The 24,304-nt window shown below is 32.2% G+C and overlaps 1 protein-coding gene across 1 annotated transcript in view; it reads right to left on the bottom strand.

Moving 5' to 3' along the window:
* Positions 1-5,960: 5,960 nt before the first annotated feature.
* LOC106458288 (pyridine nucleotide-disulfide oxidoreductase domain-containing protein 1-like) overlaps positions 5,961-24,304 on the bottom strand; it is a 46,709-nt gene continuing 28,365 nt past the window's right edge. Inside the window, exons 10-13 of the mRNA XM_013917785.2 lie at positions 16,060-16,172; positions 13,840-13,962; positions 9,727-9,864; positions 5,961-6,603 (exon numbers count right to left, since the gene is read on the bottom strand). Of these exons, the coding sequence (XP_013773239.1) occupies positions 6,355-6,603; positions 9,727-9,864; positions 13,840-13,962; positions 16,060-16,172 (623 nt within the window). The 3' untranslated portion in view covers positions 5,961-6,354. The remainder of the gene's footprint in view (positions 6,604-9,726; positions 9,865-13,839; positions 13,963-16,059; positions 16,173-24,304) is intronic.

The raw sequence follows: 24,304 nt of genomic DNA, 5'->3' as shown, positions 1-24,304 counted from the left end.
ATGTAGCAAAACGTAAGTTTTTTTTTTTTTTACTTATTATGGCTCGTTCTACGTTATTGAAGAAATAATCATCTTTCTTTCTAATTCACAAATTTTTCTATTTGTTTTGTTCAATTATTTACAGAATTTTCTAGCTTTTTGTAACATCTAGCTTTATTTCTTAGTTTATACTGTTTTAATTAAAAAGCTACTTAAAGCAAATTAATTTGTTTCACACATGTAGCAAGTCATTACATCTTAAATATTAAAACATAACTGTAACAATAAAAAAAAAACAATTCATTTCATTTTGAAATATGAGTATGCTTTTTCGCTATTTTCCAGCTTTAACATTACATAGATATCTAAGACATATCTTACTTCTTTCCTATATGTTCTACTTTTTAATTTTGATCTTTATTTACAGCGATTTTGAAAGAGAGCAGAAACAAACTGTCAAAAGTCTAAAGAAAACTATCGAATTAATCCAGAGATTGACAGAGAATATTTTCTTACAAGAAATAAAGGTAAGATTTACAAGTCAATTAGATTGATGAGTGTGTATTTAAAATTCACTTTCTTTTCAAATCATATATTTCTATTGACTGAAAGTAATTTCTATGTTTATTGTAACGAATAAACACGAAAACGAACAGTTTCAGGCACTTGATAGAATATTCTTCAAAATCACATTTTTAGACAGAATGTTCAAGATGTCGTTCTAAAAATAGAATAATTTAAAGTAGGCCCGTTTTCATGAAGTGGTATCTTATCCTAAAGATAATAAATACTTTTTTTTTCAAGTTTCCTTTAGGAAAACATTAACTAAATGCATTAAAGTAAAATATCAAAGTGTATTTCACTTTAAAATACATTTTCTTTTGACAAAAAAAGTGAATAAAAATATCATTGTTCCAGGTTATAGTAGATGGCATTGAAAAAACCAAAACTAGTGCGTGTGTGAAGAGGTCGATAGCAGCCCTTACCAGTTTGGGTCTGTTTGGAGAACGCATGTGTGAGGTTATAGTCAAAGTGAGTTTTTATTTCTTTTTCATGTAATGATTAAATGGTTATTTATTAAAAACAAAGATTAGGATTTTTACTTGCTGTTGTAATATAAAAAGGTTTAGGTCTAAAGAAAATGGTATATGTGAGAAGTAAAATCAGTCGTCATACGCATAAAGAGTGCCCTGTGCTCCAGTAGTTCAGAAGCAGATTTAGGGACTTCCATGCTAGAATCCGGGGTTTGGTTCTCCCGAGGTGGACAGAGCGCATATACCTTATTGTAAATTTTTGCGCTAAAATGCAAAAAGTTCTCAGTTCAAATAGCTTAACCCAATGGCAATCCTATTTAATATTTACTTCTGATTTAAAAGCAAGCTACCTATATTAATATGAACTAAAAATCAACCCAGTAATGATTATAGCTAATTTATTATTCTGTTCTTGCTTTTAATAGTTATTATACTGTTTCATCAGTTGGTTATCCATATCTTCAGCAGTGAGGTTGACAACTTTTGATCAAAAGTTTAGAACATCTAGAAAGCTTTTTGTATATGTATTACTGAGTTTGCATTTAGTAAATCGTAATTTCTCATCTCCAAAACTAAATTTTATTTCTTTAATTAGAAGGGATATTGTTCTCGTATTTTTTTATATTTTATTTAACATGTTATCGTTATTAAATTTTTAGGCTGGTGGTGTTAAAGCTTTGATCTCAATATGTATGGAACGCAAGTGGCGACATCTTCAATCGGCAGTTTTTCGCTCGTTGACAGTAATATGCAGTGTTCCTTCAGCAGTTCGAGAAGTAGAAGAGGTAAGATTTTCAATAACATCGATCTATGCTTTAAAAATCAGACTTAAACTGTTAGTGTAGTTTAAGATTATGAATTATAATGTTGATAAAAAGACGATAACTTAAGTATAAAGGTGGCGTATATAACTTTTTTTCAAAACAATTTTATTGATGGTAACTGTTAATGTTATATTTGGTACTCAATGTCTCAAGTCAGGATTTTAAATTTAACGCACAGTTACTTGGATAAAAATATAGAACAGTCTATTGTTTAAGTGTTATATAACATGTAATTCATAATTTATTTTACAATGTGTAATGATCTTATTAATTAAAATTGTTATGGTTTATCACGTTACATGAAATACAGAAAAGATTATTTTTTCTTTCAGGCTAAGGTAATAGAATTTATTACCAATACCCTCTGTAATGACACTTCAAATAATCACCTTCGAAGTGAAGCAGCTGGACTAATAGCTCAAATTACTGCCCCCTGGATGGAGAGTAGTGTTTCCAACTTGCCTAGTATTATAGAAAATATGAAGGAACTTGTAAAATACTTAACAGGTAAGTTACAAGTCTTATTTTCATACATCTTGTGGTAAAATATTTTCCATGTCTTAAGGTTTCGTCGTCATCTCTTTCTTTCAAAAAATAAAACAAAAAATCATTTCAAACTAGATATGTATTTTAAAACTGCTACTAGGAAACTTACGACGAATTTATCTTATTTTCACAGATTTAGCTTCAACTGCAAATACTCAAGAAGTTTTTCTGCTGGCCACTGCAGCGCTAGCTCACCTGTCTTCCTATAATACATCAGCATGCAATTGGTTGAGGAAGTTTCAAACTCTGAGAGTCCTTGTTTCGGCTTGTTATTATGGTGACATATGTGACTTGGTCTTCGTTAGAGAGCAGGTAAAATATAATATACTAAAAGAATAACCATAATGTGTATGTTATTTTTAAACAAGTACACCAAATATTTAAGTCTTTCATAAGTTAAACAGGTTGGTAACAAAGTTAGATTTAAAAAATAGGAAAAAAAAAACCTTTACCGATTAAGTCGCAAGAGCAAAACATTGGCTGAAATATAGTTTTTTTTATTATTATCTGGAGAGTAAGTCTCTTTTTTTCTCTCTCTAACTTTAAAAAAAAATATCTAAGTCCCTCTATAATATGCAATAAATTCTGATAAACATAAATAAGTTGATTTACAAATATCTATCAATTTTATGAAGTATCAGTGAAAATCTCGTAACAGATACTACAAATAAATAAGTTAAATGGTAAACTATCCATGCTTTTGCTATTTTATTATTTATTTAAGAATTTATTTCACATGAAAACTAAGCAACATCATAATTTCAATAGGTAATGACAGTGGTATCTAACATGGCCGCTTCTCAGGATTGTGGCAAGGAAGTGATTGAAAGTGGAGCAGTAGAGTTACTGATACAGTTCCTTCGAGCTCAACCATCCAAACCGCAGAGTCAAGCTGAGGTAGCAGCGTGTGAAAGAATACAAGAAAAATCTGCCATAGTTCTTGCTCATCTATACACTAATAAGGATACGACTGCTAAAATTGTACAGATCAAAGGTAGGTTATTATAATGTTACATTAATTTCAAGTTTTAATTTCCCATTTATTTCCAGGTAGTTGTAAACATACAAACTGTGGAGTAAACACTTTGATTAAGTCAGTAATTCTGCTATAAGTTAATTTAAAAGTATAATAAATACTTATTTTCCTATGCTTTGTTTTGGTTATGAAAAGTTCAAAGTTGAGTAAACATTGTTGCAGTAAACATTCTCTGTGGTATTAAACTAAGATTTTGTTTGTGTTGTGATAAAATAATAATGGTTGTCACTTATAGTGCAGTAGCTTTGTTTAATAGAATCTTTATTTAATTTTGGTCATCTACTCTTTTTCATGAATAGGGGTACAACAACTGTTACGCCTGTGTAAAGATGAAGAAAAGAACTACAGCAGTTCTATTTTAGTTACTTGTGAGGTAAGTTTAATTTCTAATCTCATTTTTTACTGTTGGACAGTTATAATTACAATAATATTGTAACAAAAAAACACTATATTTAAATTTTATCAATCACAGAAAATAGAAAATTCCTAATACATTGATAGACTTGTGTTCTTTCATTATTATATATTGCATATTAATAGAGTATTCCAAAGTTAATTTTTTTGTCAATAGTTATATTTAAAACTTTGTGTTATACACAACATCATTAGCTGCAGTTTTTTAAATTAATTTCATTGTTCAAGGCAGTTAATTTTAATATATTTGTAGTCTTTTTTTTTTAAATCAGCAGTTATGACATTATCAAAATCAGGAAGTTTTAGATAGCATTAACCAATAGTTCTTTAGTGAGTAAAAGAACTCTTACGTATGAAATCACATGGATGTTTAGCGATCATTTGAAAAGTACTACACATCTGCTTTAGTAATATATTCCCCCACAATCAAGTGCATGTATTTGATCTGAGAGGGATTTAACGAGTCGATCCTCGAGTTAAGAATCACTAGTGTTTATGATAGTTTATTGGAATGATTCTGTCTGTAGTCTATGCATGTAAAAATTGATTTTTTTATGTACTATATACAAATCATTTTAAAAAACTGGAAGGAAGTCAGCAAAATAAAATTTAGTTACATAAATATAACAAAGATTAAATGTCTGATAACAGATGAAATAAATGTTACTTCATAAGTTTTTTTTTCTCTCAGGAAACAGAAACCAAATAATATTAGACCTAGTCAAACTGTGAATGAAAAATATGTATTTGTTATACTAGAAAAAGACTGTAGAAGAAACAATGAAAGCAGTGTTATTATTTAATTATTACAGGAAACACCAGGAAAATATGGAACAGCCTGTGACACAAAAGAAACAACAATACTTGTTAAAGAGAGATCCTGGGATTCATGTCAGGGGTCCTCTTCAGAACAAATGTTTTTTATCTAAGTCAAGAAAACTTCCAAAATGACTAGTTATATGTATATACTTAAAACTGAATATTCTAAGTCACTTATATTTCAAAGAAGATTATGTAAATAGCACTTAGTCATTTATTTCACAAATAATTATGTAAGTTATATAATTTAGTCAGCAGTCATGACATAAGCTATTAAAAAATGTTATGTAAAAACCATGTAATTTTATACAACGCTGTATGAAGAACCAAATTATTGAGATTAATGATAATTTGTCATTTCTATTTAGTCATTCATGTTTATTTTTATATAAAGATAAGTGAGGTGTTAAAATTATATTATAACTGAGCTTTAGTATAATTCACTACACTATATAATAAACAAGTTTCAGTGTGAGTAAAAGTTGCAGAGTTGATATAAATGTTTAAGTAGGTACAGGTACAAAGTTATGATGCTAGACCAGTTTTAAATATTTGTTTTTAATGTTTCTCTTCTTTTGTTTTAACTATTTGAAAACAACAACTGTGTTACTATGGAATCTGCTGAACTCTTCAAATCTGTAGAATACTGTTTAACATACATATTTTTTAGTTTAGAAACAAATTTGGATAATTTTGAGTTTGTACCCATTTTAGCTACATTTTGTGTAAAACATCATGCTTTTACACTTCAAAAGAATATGGTGAGTCATGTATTGCAAGTACCTTTTATCATGACTAGTTATGTAATATAAGTCATGAGACTTAAAAATAGTTACATTTTCTTGATGTAAGAAAATATATGTGAAATCTAGTCATCTTATTGCTAGTGGTTTAGTTCTGAAGAACTTGAGATTTATGTAAAATTACTAATGCATATATATATATATCTCATCTACAAGTCTGTATGGAATCATCTTATACAGCAAAGTACATGTAGTAATTTGTTTTTGCCCAGAAGTTTACTTACCACTCAGCCTCAAGGGGGGGCCCAATCAATGAAAATTTGTACATTATTCATATGAAAAACTGGTTAAAATACTGTTTTGTATGCATTTAAATATTAACAAAGTATGCTATTTATTGATAATTGTTTTATAAAGTAGTGTATTAATATATTCTATGTGCAAATGTACAGGTTTCCTACAGCTTTGTTCTTATAAGCAGTTAACGTGTAATAAACATTTTGTGTAAAATAATTTTTCTGTGTCTTTTAGAAAATATAATTCTCATACACTGCCATTTTTATGTATTAAAAAAACGAGTTTTCTTTGTCTTTTTAACAAAAAACATCATTTGCTAGAGATGTATCTTAACTTAAACAAAATTTGTACATATAGTTTATTCTAGAGACCAACATTCAGTGAATAAAGCTTGCACTGAATAAAGTAATATTGTATTAGGACAAATACTACAAAACTTAGCATAATTAGACAAATCTTTGATCAGTCTTTTAATAATCAGATGCAAACTCCTCACAAATGTGATTCACAGTCCCACCTCAAAAAAAACCATCAGTTCTTTCTTATGCAAAAAAAAAAGTATTTGTTAGGTTAAACTATCAAACACAAAATACTACAGTCCTCTTAACTGTTGAAGCACAAAAGTATTAACAAATTTCTTTAGTATAAACAAGTTCAATAAATTAATCAAAATAGTCTTCTATATCAATATTTGGATTTAGCAACTCTTCTCCATAGGCTGACAAATCCATCTGGTTTAAAATTAGGTTTTCAAAGGTCTCTTCTAAATCAGTGTCTCCAATGAGAACAGCTCCCATCATTCTTCCATCTTTTAAAATAACCTTTACATATTCTTTACCTTTTGTCACTCTCACTAATATCTCATAGTCTCTTCCAAGGCCTTGAGCATTGTACAAGCCAAGCAGCACTACCTGGTAATAAAAACAATACGTTCTAATAGAAAATGTCATCTTCATGGCTTTAAATAATATTTAAAAAAGTTTAAGTCATGTTGTGTTGTAAAAAAACAATTAGAAAACTTAATGTAAAAATCACATTTAATTTTTCAGTGATAAAGAAAACAAAGGAACTATTACATGATCAAAAAACTGTTGCACGTTTCATAAAGAATTGCCAGTGAGGCATTGTTAGAGATATGTGTCCACATGATACTTTTTGACGACATTTCTAAAAGTGAAGAACATATATGAAGCTTTGTTGGAGAGATGTGTTCAGGATGATGTCCACGTGAAACTGTTTTACAAATGTGTCTAAGAGTGGAGAACCTTAAACTTTGTTATAAAAATGTGTCCTGGATGAGGTTTTCCAGAGGAATTATTGTAAAAATCTAGTGAAGATGCATGTTCATAGTGCACTACTGAATTAGCCCATCCAAGAATGATACTTAATGTTTGTCTCAAAAAAATCTAATAAAAATTAAGAAAGGGGTATTACTACTAAACAGAGCATAAAAGATTACTAATTTCATTAACTAAGCATTTATCTTTGTTTGAGGGATACAATAATGTATTTTAATTTTCTTTTTAGTGGCATCAACTGAAGATAAATATTCTTTTTCCAAAAGTTAAGAAAGGTTAAATGCAGAATGACAAATCAACAAATTATTAGGTTAAGATGGCTTAATTACTTGAGTATTAATCATAGTTGTATGTTGCCCACAAACTTGGATATTTTAGGCTAAAATGTTCATAATATAAAAGCTGAGACCATCACACGTGCATAAAAATAAGATAATTGAAAAGCAACAGCTAAATAAACACCCAAGTCAACAATGACAAACTTGGATGAAAGGTTTTCACTATTTCTTGAGTGTTATACAATTTTAGGAAGAAATATAATGCAAAACACAGTAATTCAAGATTACAAAATTATGCTTGGTTTCAGAATTAATCTAAATAAATATTTAAAGCACACAAACTTGAGATAAATATTTATAATACTAAATTTTGAAGGAAGATCTAGAACACTTTTATGTTTACAATTTCAATGACACAATATGAATGAAATAGTAAAGATAAAGGAATAAAAAACTTTATTTAAGCCTCAGCTTACAGACTGATAACAGCCCTTCTTCAGAGGTATAAAAAATGAATTTGGAGTCTGAAAACCTAGGCTTGATGTATATTTTATTCTATGTTATAAGCACACAATGGAAAATTAGATTAGATACCAAGAAATTGTAAGTAAAATTTTCAAAACTTTTTGGCTATAATTTAGTTTGATTTTATGTATAAAAAAGTTCTGGTAGTATTGAAAATAAGATAGTAGCATTTTAAATTTTTTTCTTAGTAATTTAAATTGGCAGCAGGCAATAAATATAGAAATTAATACAATGCCTTCATTTTGGGTTTATCTGGGAAGAGAGATTAATTCAGGTGAATTTAACATACTACCAATGTAAAAATTCAAATTCAATACATGAAGATACTTAAAAAAATCCTGTAGTTTGGTTAATATTTGCAGTTTTACATTGAAACTTGTTGGGTGGGAAAATGAAATTGCATCAATTTTCCATGATCTAAGTTTAGAAAAAAAGTTTTTAGATATTATTTTGTTTTTCTAAGCAACATTTTTCATACTATAAGCCTTTGCAATCATGCTGTACAACTGAACTGACGTGTTGCTGATTCACCTATGGAAAGCAATGAACTTGCCTAGGCATGTTATGGCAGGCACTGAAGGTACTTAACTGACTACAGCTTACATCTCTTTGTTGTTTGCTGTTTCCAGATTACAAGTTATTATCTGCATATAGCATATTGAGAACAGTTACTCAAATGGCTTGGTGGGTATAAAATTACTTTCAATTTTTTAGCAATATCAAACAACAAACAGTCACAACTTCATTATGTGCCCCTCTCAAAATGTCTTTGAGGAAATGGATAAAATCAATCATTCCTCCCAAAGCCAGCTGATCCAGAGATGAGGATCGTGTGCCTTCCTAAGAAACCAAGTGGCCCACCTCTACTCCTTGGAGAGAATTATGACGTATTGGTGAGAGATTGAATAAGGAAGGTCCGGCTCAACAGCAGAATGACCAACTGGTTTTATATTTTGCTGGAACTATCGTTTGCAGAAACATATGTACCATGAAAATAGCGAAAAAGTTAATTACAAATGAATAATGAGTAATTTACAGTATATAACAAATTAAGGTATTATTCTTTGTATATACCAAATGTACTTTTACACTATTTCCTCCACAGAAAGATAAACTAATAATAATACTTAAGCCATATGTAGCTAGATAATTTTTTTCAAAAATTTTTGCTAAAAAGGAAACCATCTGTCAAACTTATTAACTCTGAAACATACAATATACAAGCAAATATTTATTATTTTGTTCCAAATGGAGTTTCTGTAACTAAAATACTGAAGTTCAGTTCATGTGAACTTCTCAAAGGAAACATACTCATCCATTGACTAGCTTTGCCTCATGTATTTCTATATTCACATACTTCTCTCTGAGATTTCACAAATAAGATAATAAACTCTTTTATTGTATAGATTCCCATCTTCAATACAATGTTAGCAAATCTGTTTAGATTTCCTTCAAGTCACACTGCAGTGCTACACAGTGGTACAAATTGGAGAAGACCAATAGAAGTTTAAGATACATGTTGCTAACAATGATTGGCACCTGCATACAAATCCACAAAATTCTAAAACAAATACACAACTTCATAAAAGTGTATTAAAAAAAATATGTTTTTTCTATTGGAAGGTGACCATTACAAAATTCACTAATTTTGTTTTGTACACAACAAAAATCATCTACAATGTTTATTCATTTCTTATCAACAACAAATTTGTTTAAATATGACACAGGCATATAAAAAAAACAGAAAGAAATAAAATTTCTCTAAACAAAAATGTTTTAGTAAAGCACTTCAATTGGAGATATATATTTAGCATTTAGTATTTTCACTAAAACAGAAACTTGACAAAGTTATTCTTTTAATTACTGAAACGTCTAATGGTGAATGTGGTCTCTGTTTCCAAACAATTAAGATGATCAATCTTAATACACTTACCTTGTAGCCAAAAAACCTTGTGACATGTGCAAAAAGTTCAAAACAGAAATCCAATACTGCCAATTCTCCTCTAAAGTGTGAAGCCATACAACGGGCTGCATAGTGACCCATCTGTTTTCCCTGTGTCCACAGCTTCATCTGGAATGGAACAACAAGCAATTTGTTTTATAACTTACAAATAACTAATGATTTAATTTCATGAAAGTTATATCAATATTATGTTCAAATTATTATTTTGATGGTAAGATGAAGATTTTTGTATTTTTAGTCATAGGAGTAATATGCACGCTTGCAGAATCTTGAATTTTTTTGCAGTTTCTATTTATTTTCATGTGAAATCTAAAACTGTTGCATAATAGCCAAGGAAAATAAGTTACACATTCTAGTCATAAAAAGTGAAGTATTTAGAGGCATGTTAGGTATACAAAGTGTCTTCTACTGTTTCACACTTAAACTATCACTACTAACTTGTGAAATTTTTCATATGAAACATAGATGAAAAACAAAACATCTTAGCTGAAGGCATTTCATCTTTTAAAATAGGAGAAATGAATCATACAAGTTATGTTTAAAAATCCAGAAATAAATGAAAGTTCACTGTTCAGGAGTAATTATGTTCACACAAATTCAAGTTTTATCTACTGTAATTTTTGGTCAGAAACTGACTTTAAACATTTATTGCAATCGTTAGCCAGAAAGCACCAAGGTAGACAGATTGCTTCACAGAGGCAGATATAATTCCAAAGATTACAATGGGTTTTTAGCCCAATTAATTCTCATGCCAAGAGGATCTTTTGTTTTTCAAACAACAAAGTACTGGTAATAAATACATGTTGGTTTCCAAGAATAAAAACTTATCTAACAGAATAAAGCCAAGCCTTCTTTCTTGCTTTAATTCTCTTATTCATATTCTAGGAAAAAAACCTATATAAAATAAAAGAAGAAAAATAAAAACCACGGTTTTATTAGTAAAACCATGTGAAGAGGGGTAACAAGATGAAAAAACATACAATTTTGTTAAAACAGAAAGAGGAAGAAATAGACATACAGGCTGACATATAAAACAAAAAGTGAATAATTTTACTTATTCAAAGTGTTGTCTTCAAACTATACAAGGCATTTAGTGTGTAAGTAGTAAAACTACAGAAAGAACTGTGAATAATGATATATATATCATTAGACACAAAACCTAATGCTTCGATGTTGTAAAGAAAATTCCTTTTATAGTACCAATTCATAGTCATATTGTTTGATAAAACTTTTCAACCATGTGTAATTTAAAACTTGCATAAGAGCAAACGAATAGTGATTGTTAGATAATAACAGGGAAGGAGTTGTAACACTTGCAATAAATTAGTCAAGGTCTATAAAACAACTGATGATGTAGATTATAGGGAGTCTATCATGCTTGAAAGTATGATATGAAACTAAAAGCAATTGGCATTTCCTTGTGACTGTCTATGGTTTATAAACAAAAATTATCAAATTAGAGAAAGACCAACAACTTTATTCACAGACAAGTCTGCTTGATACATAAAGGCCAGGTAGAATATTCAGCACCCGCCCAGTGAAAGTGGATTTTCTCAGGGTACTCCCTTTTATAGATCCCAGGCCTGAAAAGGACTGCACCTTAGTATGCCTTAACTTATTTATGTTTTTGTTTAAATAAACAAATATAGATGGTTAGATCAGTCTAAAATTAATCATTTAATTTATTCAAACTGTATGTTCAGCCTTAAGATGCAAAACTAGTGGATTAAACCAGGTCAGCATCTCTCTGCCCTACTCTACGTCTCATTTCTCCGAGCACCGACTGGTGTTACAACCACGTAGAGAGATGACACTACATGTATGAACAATACCGCATGTGTCCACACTTCATCTCTATAGTCCGGTTCTATACAATCCAAGATGAAGCAGCAAAGATGGACTTCAAGAAGCTCGCCTTCCTTCTTTTTTTTCCCTGATCTTCACATTCACGGATTTTCCAATATCTTGAGGCAGGCACATCAGTTGGCTTACCAGCAAAAGTTAACTACAAAATTTTCCCATTTAATGCCAGAACCATTAAAAGTCAAGTGCTTAATAGTCTTAAATTCTGTTTAAGCACATTCAGCTTTAAATTTCTAATGTTAATGCTAAATTTTCATCCTCACTATTGGATTAAAACCTTAATTTCATGAGCAGAGCAAAGAGAAACAAAAGTTTCTGAATGCTCCTGGTTGTCTCTCAAGCCACTTCCGAGCTTGTTCAATTTAAAAACCAAAATACCTACCAAGTTAGTTGTTTTAAACAGACCATGACTGGTTAAAGGACCAATGGGGCACAAACAATTAAATATGGATTAAAATGAACAATTCTTAATAAGAAACAATGGGGTAAAAAATAAATTATAATTATTAAAGGTTTTTAGAGATTAGAATAGAACATCTTGTAACACACCTAAACACCTTGTAACACACACATTTACACCTAAAAGCATCAAAACCAGAACTTGAAAATAAACTTTAATGGATACTTATGGGTTTGAAATATGTAAAAACAAAAGCACAAGTAACATCAGAGTTGAAATAAACTTCTTGGGACCTCTGATAGAAAGAACCATTTCTGTCTATTCTAGAAAAAGGATCCGGTTGAGAAGAGCTGATCAATAAGAGAATTAAAGCAATATCCTACAGTAGTTTTACAAAATAGCTAAGGTAAAGCTACCACAGAAGCTGTGTCCAAAATAACTGTACAATGAGGTATAGCTTATGGGGTAGTACTAGTGATTTAAAAAAAACAAAACATTATTCACTTTTGGAATTTTATAACTGGAAATCAAACAAACATTTTTTCTCAAAAGTGTTCTTCTGAAAGAAAAAGAAAATCCACCACCAGATATGAAACAAAGGTGATGTTATTCATGCTTAATCATCAGTGAGAATCCTAGATGTAGTTATATATATATATATATATATATCTAATACTTCAAAGATAGCAGTTAGAAACTGCCAAAGATTCTGTAAGACAGACATATGCTAATGCCTCACAGTAAGTGAATTCTTTGAGATTACAAAACTGTCAAAGACAATAGATGATACAAGAAAAGAAGGTACATTTAAGGACAGTAATGAGGATTCTAAATAAACTTGTCTATAGTAAAAAAGTTAAGAACATTTTTCATATCATGCTAAGATTGAAAATTTTACAGAGTTGCACAGATAAAGCTCAATGTATCAGGTCAAAAGAGAAATCTGGAATATTTAGATGTTTCAGGATTCATCTCAGTGTACTGGATCCCTTCTAACTTAAAGAGGGTAAATGTTACAAATCCCTGCAGTTTACACAGCAGCTACCTACTCATTTAGACATGTAAAGAGAGATGAAAACAGGAGAAGGCATTAAAGTTCTTTGTGAAAATACCTGGAACTGTAGGAAAGGTTAAAACTAATGTGTTTTTTCACTGATATACCAAGGTAGCCTGTAAACACTTAATCACTTAAAACCATCTGTTGTTTTCAAGGACAAAAACTATTAGTGGATAAACATACTGCATTATGTTGAGTAATTTTGTGTTTTGGCCTCTTACAACACACAGAACAGAACAAAGAATTCAGTGAAATTACATATTTTCAGTGTAAAGTAGATAGGAAATACTAGCAATTAGTAGAAATAATTACAGTATTGATGGTCTATTTGTATAATTTATTTTGTTTAATTCATATGTTATAATGGACTTGCAGTTTAGAAAAATGTATTTATGGAACCCCACCAGAAATTCTATGATACAGAAGTACCATTTCTCATTAACAGATATTAGATAAATTTTCAATGTTTCTCTAGATCAATTAATAACATTTACTAAGTTCTTTTATAGCTTATTATTAAATAGTAGTTATTGATCAGCATAAAACATACATTTTCTCATAAAATAGTATTAGCATGATTTATGCAAAGAAAATGTGGTTACACCATATTTTAAGCTGCTAAGTACAGCTCATGATTATATCTGTGGCTGATTTAACTTATCATGTAAATTTAAATAAGACACCAAATAAATCAAACTGATAGAAACATTTTTTTCAGTTTTTACATAAATGTATCTGCAAACACATCTAAACTTTACCATACCTGAAACCAATGTTCTGCAGGGGTCCAAGTACAAGTACAGACATCACCAGCTGCATAAACATCGGGTAGACTGGTCTGTAACTGATCATTGACACTCATTCCTCCATCTTCAGAAAGCTCAAACTATAAAGTCCCAGTAATAAATATCCATATATAAGTTAAAAATAATTAAACAGAATTCACCAGTGAGATGAAGCAAATGAAGTGATATTTGATTTACTCTTTATTTCTTAACAAAATGTTTTTCAACATCTTAAGACAATATTTAACTAAATATTAGGTTGACAAGAAATTAATTTTGCTTTTTTCGGATGAAAAAATCCAAACAACTTATATATCAAAACAAAATATTTATTAAATGAAATAGTCTCCATTCTTATCAATGATGTTTTTCCATCTTACAATCAGGTTGTTAATACCCTGACTAAAGAAATCATTTGGCTTTGAAGCAAAAAACATGTCGATGTCCTCTTTAATACCTTCCATATTTGCATAAGTTTTCCCATTAAGATGGAATTGTATCAAATGAAAAAAAAATGGTAATCTGATGGTGCCATATCTGGAGAATATGGTGGGTGGGGGAGAACTTCCCAACCAAACTTCATAATCTTGTTTTGCATCAAACGTGCCACATGTGGACGTGCATTGTCATGGAGAACACCACCTTTCTGATTGACAAGTGAAGGCCATTTCTAATGAAGGACTTCATTTAAACATTCCAGTTGCTGACTATAGTTCTCTGCATTGACAGTTCGCTGTGGATTGAGGAGTTTGAAATGAATTACTCCTTTGATGTCCCATCAAATGCAAAGCATCACTTTCTGTAGATGGAGTCCAGGTTTTGGGGTCAGAAGTAGTTTTTGTCTAGGACTGAGCCATTGTTTTTGGCATTTAATAATTGCATAGAGAATCCATTTTTCATCACTGGTGACAATTCTATCCAGAAATGGTTCATGCATCAGAAAACAAAGCAGCGTTCCCACATTGAAAACGATGATCATCGGGGAGTTCATGAGGCACCCAAACACCTTCTTTATGGAGTTTTCCCATATTCCTTAGATGTTTACGTATTGTTTCAGGACCATTTCACAAGTGTGTTGCCTTGGGTTAGACTCAACAGGCATCTTCAGAGCATCAATATCAATTCCCAACACAGTTTTTAAGGCTAAAGTCACTTGAATGAAATTTGCTTAATAATCGTTGACACTTACAAACATTCAAAACATTTCCATAAACTTCTTTGATATTCTTTGTGGTAACAGAGGCGTTGTTTCCCTTCTTGTATTCAAACAGCATTACATGCCAAATGTGTGTCTTGTCATGTGCCATCACTATAAGGGATTAGAATATACTAAACTTTACACATTTTATAGGCTACATTAACATGACGTTTAGGTGGTTCATTTAACTAATTATATGTGATGTACGTTTTTTTTGGGGGGGGGTAATGAAAGTGTTCCAAACTGTGACATTAATTTCTTGACGACCTAATATATTAAAATTATAGTGAAAATTAGCAGCGATTTACAGGTACAAATAAATAAATGAGCATGAATTAACAACTCTTCTTCAGGTTGATATATATATATACTCATGGAAGGGCACTTCCTCAAAATGTTCTGTATTAATGTTTTTTGGCTTTTATATGGTGTTTACTTACACTAATCTATTTCATAAACTCTTGTTGTAGTTCAGAGATGTCTTATACTTAGACATCTTTCATGGCAACTTATTTCTATACTTTACATTGTTTCTACTGCTAAATAGTGTTTCAGACATTTTTAATAAACTATAAAAAAAACAAAGATTTGCAACTACATAATTATATGTTTTTTGGATATCTGATGACAAGTGTTGAGGGAATACATATTTAATATTTTTAATTTTAGTGTTAAAATATTATGATTTATTCAATCTATTTCAAAGAACTTTAGTTATATGTTGCCTTGAAATTATCCTAAATTATTCTGTTATCAGAGTTCCTTCATGGATTAAAAAATCTATTTATCATCATAGTTGAATACATTTTGAATCTGAAATGGACTATTTTCAGGATTTCACTTTTTTCTAAGACTCTTGATATCTACAACTAAAATGAACTTGATTTTGAAATAGATCAGAAAAAATGTTTTTTAAACTCATTTCTACACAGAATATTGCACATTAAAGCAGTAGTAGTCAATATAAAGATTTTTAAGTAAGAAAATATTCTTCATGTACCTGATTTCCTGGCAGAAAAGATTCAACATTGGGAACCACACCAGTTGCACTAACAACAAAATCACAGCCATACACTTTCCCATTTGTTAGTTTAACATAAACAGGCCAAGAACCTAAAAACAGAGAAAGAGAAAAAACATTAAAGTTTTCTGGTTTGTAATGAGACACGCATTTAAGAAACTTTTTCTACAATCAAATATATATATAAAAGCCAGTTGTGTTTTACTAATACTCCATCTGTGTCACTTAGCAAAAAACAACACCTCTATTAGATTCGAACATAGAAACGCAAAAAAACTTATCTATATAGGTTACATCAACTTACAGGGGCAAAAACAATAGGTATAGGTTGCACTAGCCTACAGAAGCAAAAACCACCTCAACTGTATAAGTCACATCAGCTTACAGGGGAAACAATTATTTCAACTGTGTAGGACACACACAAATACAAGGGAAAAAGTATCTCAACTGTTTTGATTGTATCAGCTTAGAGGATCAAAAACTGTCTTAACTATATAGGTCAAATCAGCTTACAGGGGCAACAACTATCTTAACTATATAGGTCAAATCAGCTAATAGGGACAAAAAAATACTTTAACTGTAGATATAGATGTGACCTACACAGTTGTTAGTTTTGACCTTGTAAGCATTTGTTCTATACAGTTAATTTTTGCCCCTATAAGCTGAAGTGACCTATACAGTTAAGATATTTGTTGCCCCTGTAAGCTGATGTGACCTATACAATAAAGATAATTTTTCCCCTGTAAGCTGTTGCAAAATATGCAGATAAGATAGTAGTTTTTGTCACTGTAAGCTGATGCAGCTTATACAGTTAAGGTAGTTCTTGCCCTTCTAACCTGAAGTGTCCTATACATTTAAGTTACTTTATCTCTATAAACTAATATGAACATTTCGCCCCTGTAAGCTAATGTGACATATACAGTTAAGATTGTTTTTACCCTTGTAAGTTGATGTGACCTATACAGTTACATTGGTTTTTGCCCCTGTAAATTGATGTGACCTATACAGTTACATTGGTTTTTGCCCATGTAAATTCATGTGACCTATACAGTTACATTGGTTTTTGCTCCTGTAAATTTATGTGACCTATACAGTTACATTGGTTTTTGCCCCTGTAAATTGATATGACCTATACAGTTAGGTTAGTTGTTGCTCCTGAAAACTGATATGACCTATACATTTAAGGCAGTTTTTGCCATTGTAAGATGGTTTGCCCTATATAGTTTTTGTCCCTGTAAGCTTAAGTATCTTATAGATACTTACCTCTTTTCACATATCTTTCCTTGATTTGTGCTGCTCTTTATATGCACAATTTTTGTTTGCTATTAGCTTTGAGGATCCCACCTAATATAATATGTTTACACTTGGTATAGCAGCACTGTAGAATGCAAATGAGCATGTACAACCTTCCACCAATAGGAGTGCAACACCCACTCCTTGCAGAGCTGACTCTCTCTATATTGTAAAGCACAATCATCACTTCAAGGAAAAAAAAAACACACTGGAAGTGGGGAGGATGGGCGACAAGTGTGAGAGGAGGTAAATATGTATAAGAAATATATTTTCAGTGTTGGAAAGTGTTAACTTCTGATACTATACCTTACTTCTTCTCACATAATAGCTAGAATCCAACAATGGAGGCTCAGAACTGGTAAGTGGGAAGGACTCCTGTAGTCCACTAGAAGAAGGGGGGGGGGCAATGCAGTAAGAAGTCTGGAAGAATACAACACCTTAAGACTGTGCAAGGAGTGACCACAAAAACCTATTTTGAAAAGCAGGGCATTCCCAGTTTATTCAACTAGGACCAGAGGGATGGACAGCAATATCTCGATACTGCTTTACTCATGATAGCTCACGAATTGGTAGTCTTGGAATGGACCTTATTTATGAAGCAATATACCACAAAGAACCACTGAGTGGTCTTATGGAACACTCCATCTCATCAGAGAGCATTATAGACCTTAAAAGGTTGCATGATGAAGATTTAAAATTAAGTATACCTGACACACTCCACTCACTACTGAGCAGGATCCAGAGATTTAGAAAAAAGCTACTGTAAAGGCAAAATATATAAAAAGAGAACTTACCCATTCAGAGCCAGTAAGGGGTATGTAGAATGATGACAGGAGGAAGTCAATGTATGGAAGAGGAAAAAACAACCAAAAAAGGAAGAAAATATGCAACAAAAATAAGTGGGGTAGTTCACACACCACTTTGCAAGAACTCCTCCAACAGATGATAGAAGTGAAGAGCCAGAGAAAGAGTAAAGTGTAAGATCTGTTGAGAGGAGACTTGAAAGAGTCGGTGTGAATCTACATCTAATGAAGCATAGGCTAAATGAATGAGATGCTGTAGTCATCCCTTGAGAGTAACAGGAGAAATATCTCAGGGAGATGAGGAATTCCAAAGAATAAATAGATATGAGCATAGCAGGCCGAAGAACAAAGAATCACTTGGATGGGACAAAGAAAATCGAGAAATGGAAGGAAAAATATGGGAAGCAGCAATGGCATACACATCATATCTTCTACAGTTACAGGCAAAAAGTAAGAAGCAGGACCTAAGTGAAAGATGGTACAAGGAACAAGAGACTGAAGGGTCTAAGAAAAGAAGGGTTAGGACATGGAGAACAGTATTCAGGTTCAAAACATGAAGGATTATAAAACAAGGAGGATGAGGGTGATAAAAAGAACAAAAAAGCATAGAAAAGACAGGAGAAGAAAATACGTGATAATAATGAGAAAACTGCAAAGTATTAGGTAAAGCATCCCAGTAACTAGCCATGGTCGAAAATGATAAGCCTTGTTGGAACAGCCAATGAAAAAAATTTGGAAAGATGGGGGATAAAAGGAAGTGAATGGAACAAAACAATGCAGAGACCAACTACAGAATGTGTGCCCTTATTGTGGATAGACAAGGAGAGAGGAAGAATGAAATGAACAAGAAAGTAGAAAGGCTACATGTAAAGAGAGTCTGGAACATCTCACAAGGAACTGGACAAAACCAACACATGAAGTCAGAGTGATGACACTGCTGATTGTTAGAGGGAGAGTGAGGTTGAAGGAGTAGGGAAAGTGACAAAAGTAAAGGAGAGGGCAGGAGAAGATGCAATAGAGGAAACCACAGCTGAGCCAGCTAGCATGGGGTTATCAGGAGGACTCAACATGGACAAGACAAGTAGAAGGGTATGCATGGAGACAAAAAGTGGGACCAGTCCTGTTGGAATGTATCCCAGCTAAAAATAAAAAGACCAGAAAAAGTTAAGTGTCGAGAAGAGTGGCAAAAACATAGAGAAGAAGAGTGTCAAGATGAGAGCACAGCCAGTTGAACACCAGGGGCAAAACTGAAGATAGTATTTTGGTGGGCCTCGATAGATGATCCACAACAAGACTCGGGGCACCTGGAATAAAACAAGCTATTAAATGTACTTATATGGAATGGGCCCAGAAAAGGAGGTCAATAGTGTGGAAACAGGAAGAGCGAGACAAAGTGTCTCCCTGGTGATTATGGAGATATCTGCAGAGTTGACTGTATGTACCATCAAGAAATGTTTATGAACCATCCTCCAAAATATCCAAAATTCAACTTACTGCCAAAAGTTCTAAGAGATGGACAATATGTTATGATACCAATGATCCAAATTCATGTGAGAATCGAGACATGCCCCCCACCCATCTCAAGGTGGGATCTGGAAACAGAAGACATAGATGAGAAGAGGAGGAATACCCACTGTGGGAATAGTTTTATCAAGTCACCAGATGAAGTATTTGAATAAAGAAGGAGAATGGTAGAAAATGAGAGATCCCAAGCAAGTGCAGTCCATTGTAGATGTCACAAATGAACATGATCCAAGGGAATGCGGGAGCCCATGGAAGCCTAAGTCCTGAAAAGAGAGAGAACCTCTCACACAGTGAGGGAAGGAGAAGATATGGCATGGAAAACCAATCGCTCCATGTCCCTCAAAAGAAGAGTAGAATGTTGGGTCCTACAGACATACAAACAAAAAAAACATCCTTATCAATGATAAATGAAATGGATGTGAAATGTGACTCCTCCAAGTTGAACCAAACAATTGAGGAGCACAACCTCCCAAAGTACAAGAATAGGGTGGCTATAGGAGGCTCATTGGAACAGAGCCAAATGAGAAAAGAAGCATCTCAAGACCTGAGGCAAATGACCCATAGGGTGAGAAATTCCCCATGGGAAAGCGAGGGAAGACAAGAAACTGGCTGAGATATGAAAGATGTAAGGCCTAACATCTATTTACAAATTTGCTGGGAACCACAAAAAGATGAGAAGAAAAAACTGGAAAAGGATGAGAAACCCATCCAACAGCAATTGTAGCCATGAAGATCAACACTGTCAAGAAACAAGACCTCTTGGAAGATGTAAAATAATGGGAATAGGAGACACTGGAGAAGGAGAGGGAAAAAATGAAGGTTAAGACTGATAGAAATCCCAGTACACAACAATTGGACACAACGGATGGCAAAGGTTCATAAACCAAATAAAACAGGCTCTACTGATACTGAGCCTTCATCACCAAGACTGACAGTGGCAAAGTCTATAAGTGGTAGAAGGACAAATGGTAAGTGATGACAGAGAGAGAGGAGGAAGCAGGTGGACAGGAAACAAAGAGAGGCAAAGAAGGAAAAGAGAGAGAACCTCCCACACAGTGAGGGAAGGAGACGATATGGCGTGGAAAACCAATCTCTCCCAGTCCCTCAAAAGAAGAGTAGAAGGTTGGCCCTACAGACATATAAATAAAAAACATTCTAATCAATGAGAAATGATTGGCATGTGGCCCCAACATATGACACCAGAGATACGAATATACCAGTAAAATCATACAGGCAGATGAAAGGAGCCAGAAAAAGACATATGAGATATAAGGGAGGCAAAAGCAATTGAAAAACAAGGGCATCACACCCCAACTAAATCTAACAAAAGGTCAACTGAATAAGATGTGAAAATGTTGAGGAAGTGTTAAACATAAACAACTGTTTCAGTTTAAGTGCAATGTGAGAGTTATGATTTAGATAGTTTATATAGTGCAGGTGTCATATTTAGTTATTTTTAGAAGCGATAGTTTATGATAAGTTTGTTTATGTAACTGTTTATGAATCATACATTGTGTAATTCAATTGTTATGAATTAGCAATTGTTTACAATAATGAGATTATTGTGTCATGTTGCTAGAACTTTACGAGCTTCTTGTTGGTTTAATTGAGTACTGTCGCATCAGAATATCTAGTATTTCATGAAATGTTCTAGACTTCTGTCAGGGTATAAATACATGTCAAAAATCATTATTTAGTTCTAGTTCTAAACTGCATGATCATGAGTTTAGCAATAAAGAGTGTATAGTGGCAATTTTTAAAGTTGTATTGTAATACCAGAGCAGAGAAGAAGTAACTGAATTGGCCTGTGTGGATTTTGACGATAAAAAAACAATTTTTTAAAGCTTTGGAAACAACTGTGGAAACCAACAATATAATGAACATTTGCATATGTGTTTGATTTGTTTTTAATATATTATTTTAAGACCAGCAGACTGTATTGCAATTTATAGTTGAAATTTATCACCAACAACTCACAGACACCTACTGTAAAGAAAGATAAGTGAATGAGCATCTGTTGAAAACCACACAGGAGAATGATGGAATACCACAGAAAAAAGGTGAAAGAAGGAAAAATAACAGAAATGGGTTGTGTGTGTAAGACAAATGTAGGAAAACCTAAGCCTAAGAAAGACGAAAAAACGACAGAGGATCCAACTCTCAAATCTGAAGAAAAGAAAGCACAAAGTTCATGCCTAGTCATACAAGATAACAAAGGAAAAAGGAGTGAGGAATGTATGCCCCAAAGTAGTGATAAAAATAATTGAATATGGAAAGAACACTAAAGAAACCTAGTCATGAAATCACAAAAAAAGCTGAGGTAGAATTACAACAATATGGGCATAAGATGAATCAAAGGTAGGTGGGAAAAACTGGCAAAATCCCTTCTGTATTGTTTGTTTCTTTTTGAATTTTGTGCAAAGCTACATGAGGGCTATCTGTGCTAGCCATCACTAAGTTAGCAGTGTAAGACTAGAGGGAAGGCAGCTAGTCATCACCACCCAACTCTTGGGCTACTCTTTTACCAACAAACAGTGGGATTGATCGTCACATCATAATGCCTCCACAGTTGAAAGGGTGAGCATGTTTGGCGGGATGGGGATTCGAACCTGCGACCCTCAGATTACGAGTCGAGAGCCCTAACCACCTGGTGATGCTGGACCACCCTTCTGTAATGAATTTGAAACAAAGGTGGAGGTATGTCAGGGTCAAAAGAAGGCTCAAGCTACATGAAAGGTATCACCTATCACACAAAAGCTGCATATGGAAGACAGCACAAATTGAGGAGAGCTATTATGTGAGAGGAAGGAAGGTATTGTATTGGAAACTGATATAATCTATATACTTAAGATAGTTTTTGCCACTGTAAGCTCATTTGACCTAAACAGTTTAGTTTTTGCTCCTGTAAGCTTAGGTAAATTCCACAGTTATTTTAACCTGTAAGCTGATGTGACCTATATATTTAAGACAGTTTTTGCTCCTGTAAGCTGATATGATCTAAGTAGTTAAGATGGTTTTTGCTCCTGTCAGTTGATTGACCCTGTGAAGTTGGGTTTTTCTCCTGTAAGTCAACGAGACCTATAAAGTTAATAGTTTTTTGACCCTGTAAGCTGATGTGAGCGATACAGTTAAGATAGTTTTTGCCCCTAAAATCTTATATTATCTATATATTTTATACAAATTAAATTTACCACAGTTGATCAATGTCTCCAATTAATTCACTAACCCAATTCAAAGAAAATAATTCTTGTCTCATCTCTCCAATTTTTTTTTTAAATTTGGAATCAAAATCTCGTTATTCCTTGTGTAGCAAAATATCAAATCTAATTGTGCAATGATCACTTGCACCCAAATGTTCCCCAATCTCAACTTATCAACCACTTCTTTATCAGAAGTTAGCAATATACCTAAAATAGCATTGTTCTTGGTGGGTTGCTTAAGAATTTGTTGAAGAAAACCATCTTGAACAGTTTCTAAAAACCCGTCTTCCTCATGATTTGACTCTAATATTTCCAAAATTAAAATATTCCACATTTATAACCTTATTAACAGTTAAATTCTTTATTTCACTGTAGCTTCTCATTAATTTCATTAGTTTTATCGTCTGGTCTGTAATAAATCCCCACCAAAAGCCTTTTACTTTTATATCCACTAACAGAAATCCAAATAGATAATAGAAAAAAGATTTGGATATTCCCAACTTCAATAGAGTGTAACTCACATTTTACATATACATCTACTCCTCCCCCTCGTTTTAGTACTCTAAATAACCTATAACCTTGTATTTCAAAGAAATTTCTGTGATCAAAATCATCTACATTTAACTATATTTATGTTATTTCCATTATATCAAAAGCCTCCGTTCCTACTGATGCTCTAAAGTCAACTATTTTATTTCTTATACTTTATATTTCTAGTATTACAATAAAATTAAGCCTACTCTTAGAATGTCTATACTTTGTTCCTATGCTAAACTTTTCTCTAAACCTTATTTTTCTGCATTTAGTTTATTTTGGCCCTCACCACTGTCTATTCCAAGTTTAAATCTTCCCTTACCACTGAGTTAATAGCCATTTAAAACAAGCCAGTGTCTACCCTACATAAATATAAACCATCCATACCAAAAACCTCTCACCTCCCATTAACCAGGACCAAAAATATTATTTTAAGTAAATAGATTAAAAACTTTTTTCTTCAATTGCTATTTCAAACCTTAATATATTTGTTTTGCCAGCATCTCATGTGCCCTATATCTATAACTTTGAAAGATGACTGTTCTTAAATTAATGCAAACCTGCTTAAGGAGAATAGGTTTGTGATCAAAATGTAAAGATAAAATGATGCTATTCTTGCTGTCAGATATTTTTCTTCTGGAGTATATAAATCTTAGTTACATGTTCTTAAGAACAGTAGACTACTTTATGAAGAGAAAAGTGATATGTTGGCAATCAAAATATATTTCAATTTTACTAATTTCTGGTTTTTGTCCTTTATAGAAGTATATACATGAATTTCCAGTTATTTTTCATGAAGCAAATGCTCCTGTTGAATATATTTGTTATTCAAAAAGAGCAATTTCTTCTATGAAAATCAGTTTTTTAAAC

The sequence above is a fragment of the Limulus polyphemus genome, unplaced genomic scaffold, assembly GCF_000517525.1.
Source record: "Limulus polyphemus unplaced genomic scaffold, Limulus_polyphemus-2.1.2 Scaffold21, whole genome shotgun sequence".
Taxonomy (NCBI): Eukaryota; Metazoa; Arthropoda; class Merostomata; order Xiphosura; family Limulidae; genus Limulus; species Limulus polyphemus.
The sequence above is the reverse complement of the archived record's forward strand: the minus strand, read 5'-3'. Positions and strand labels throughout refer to the sequence as shown.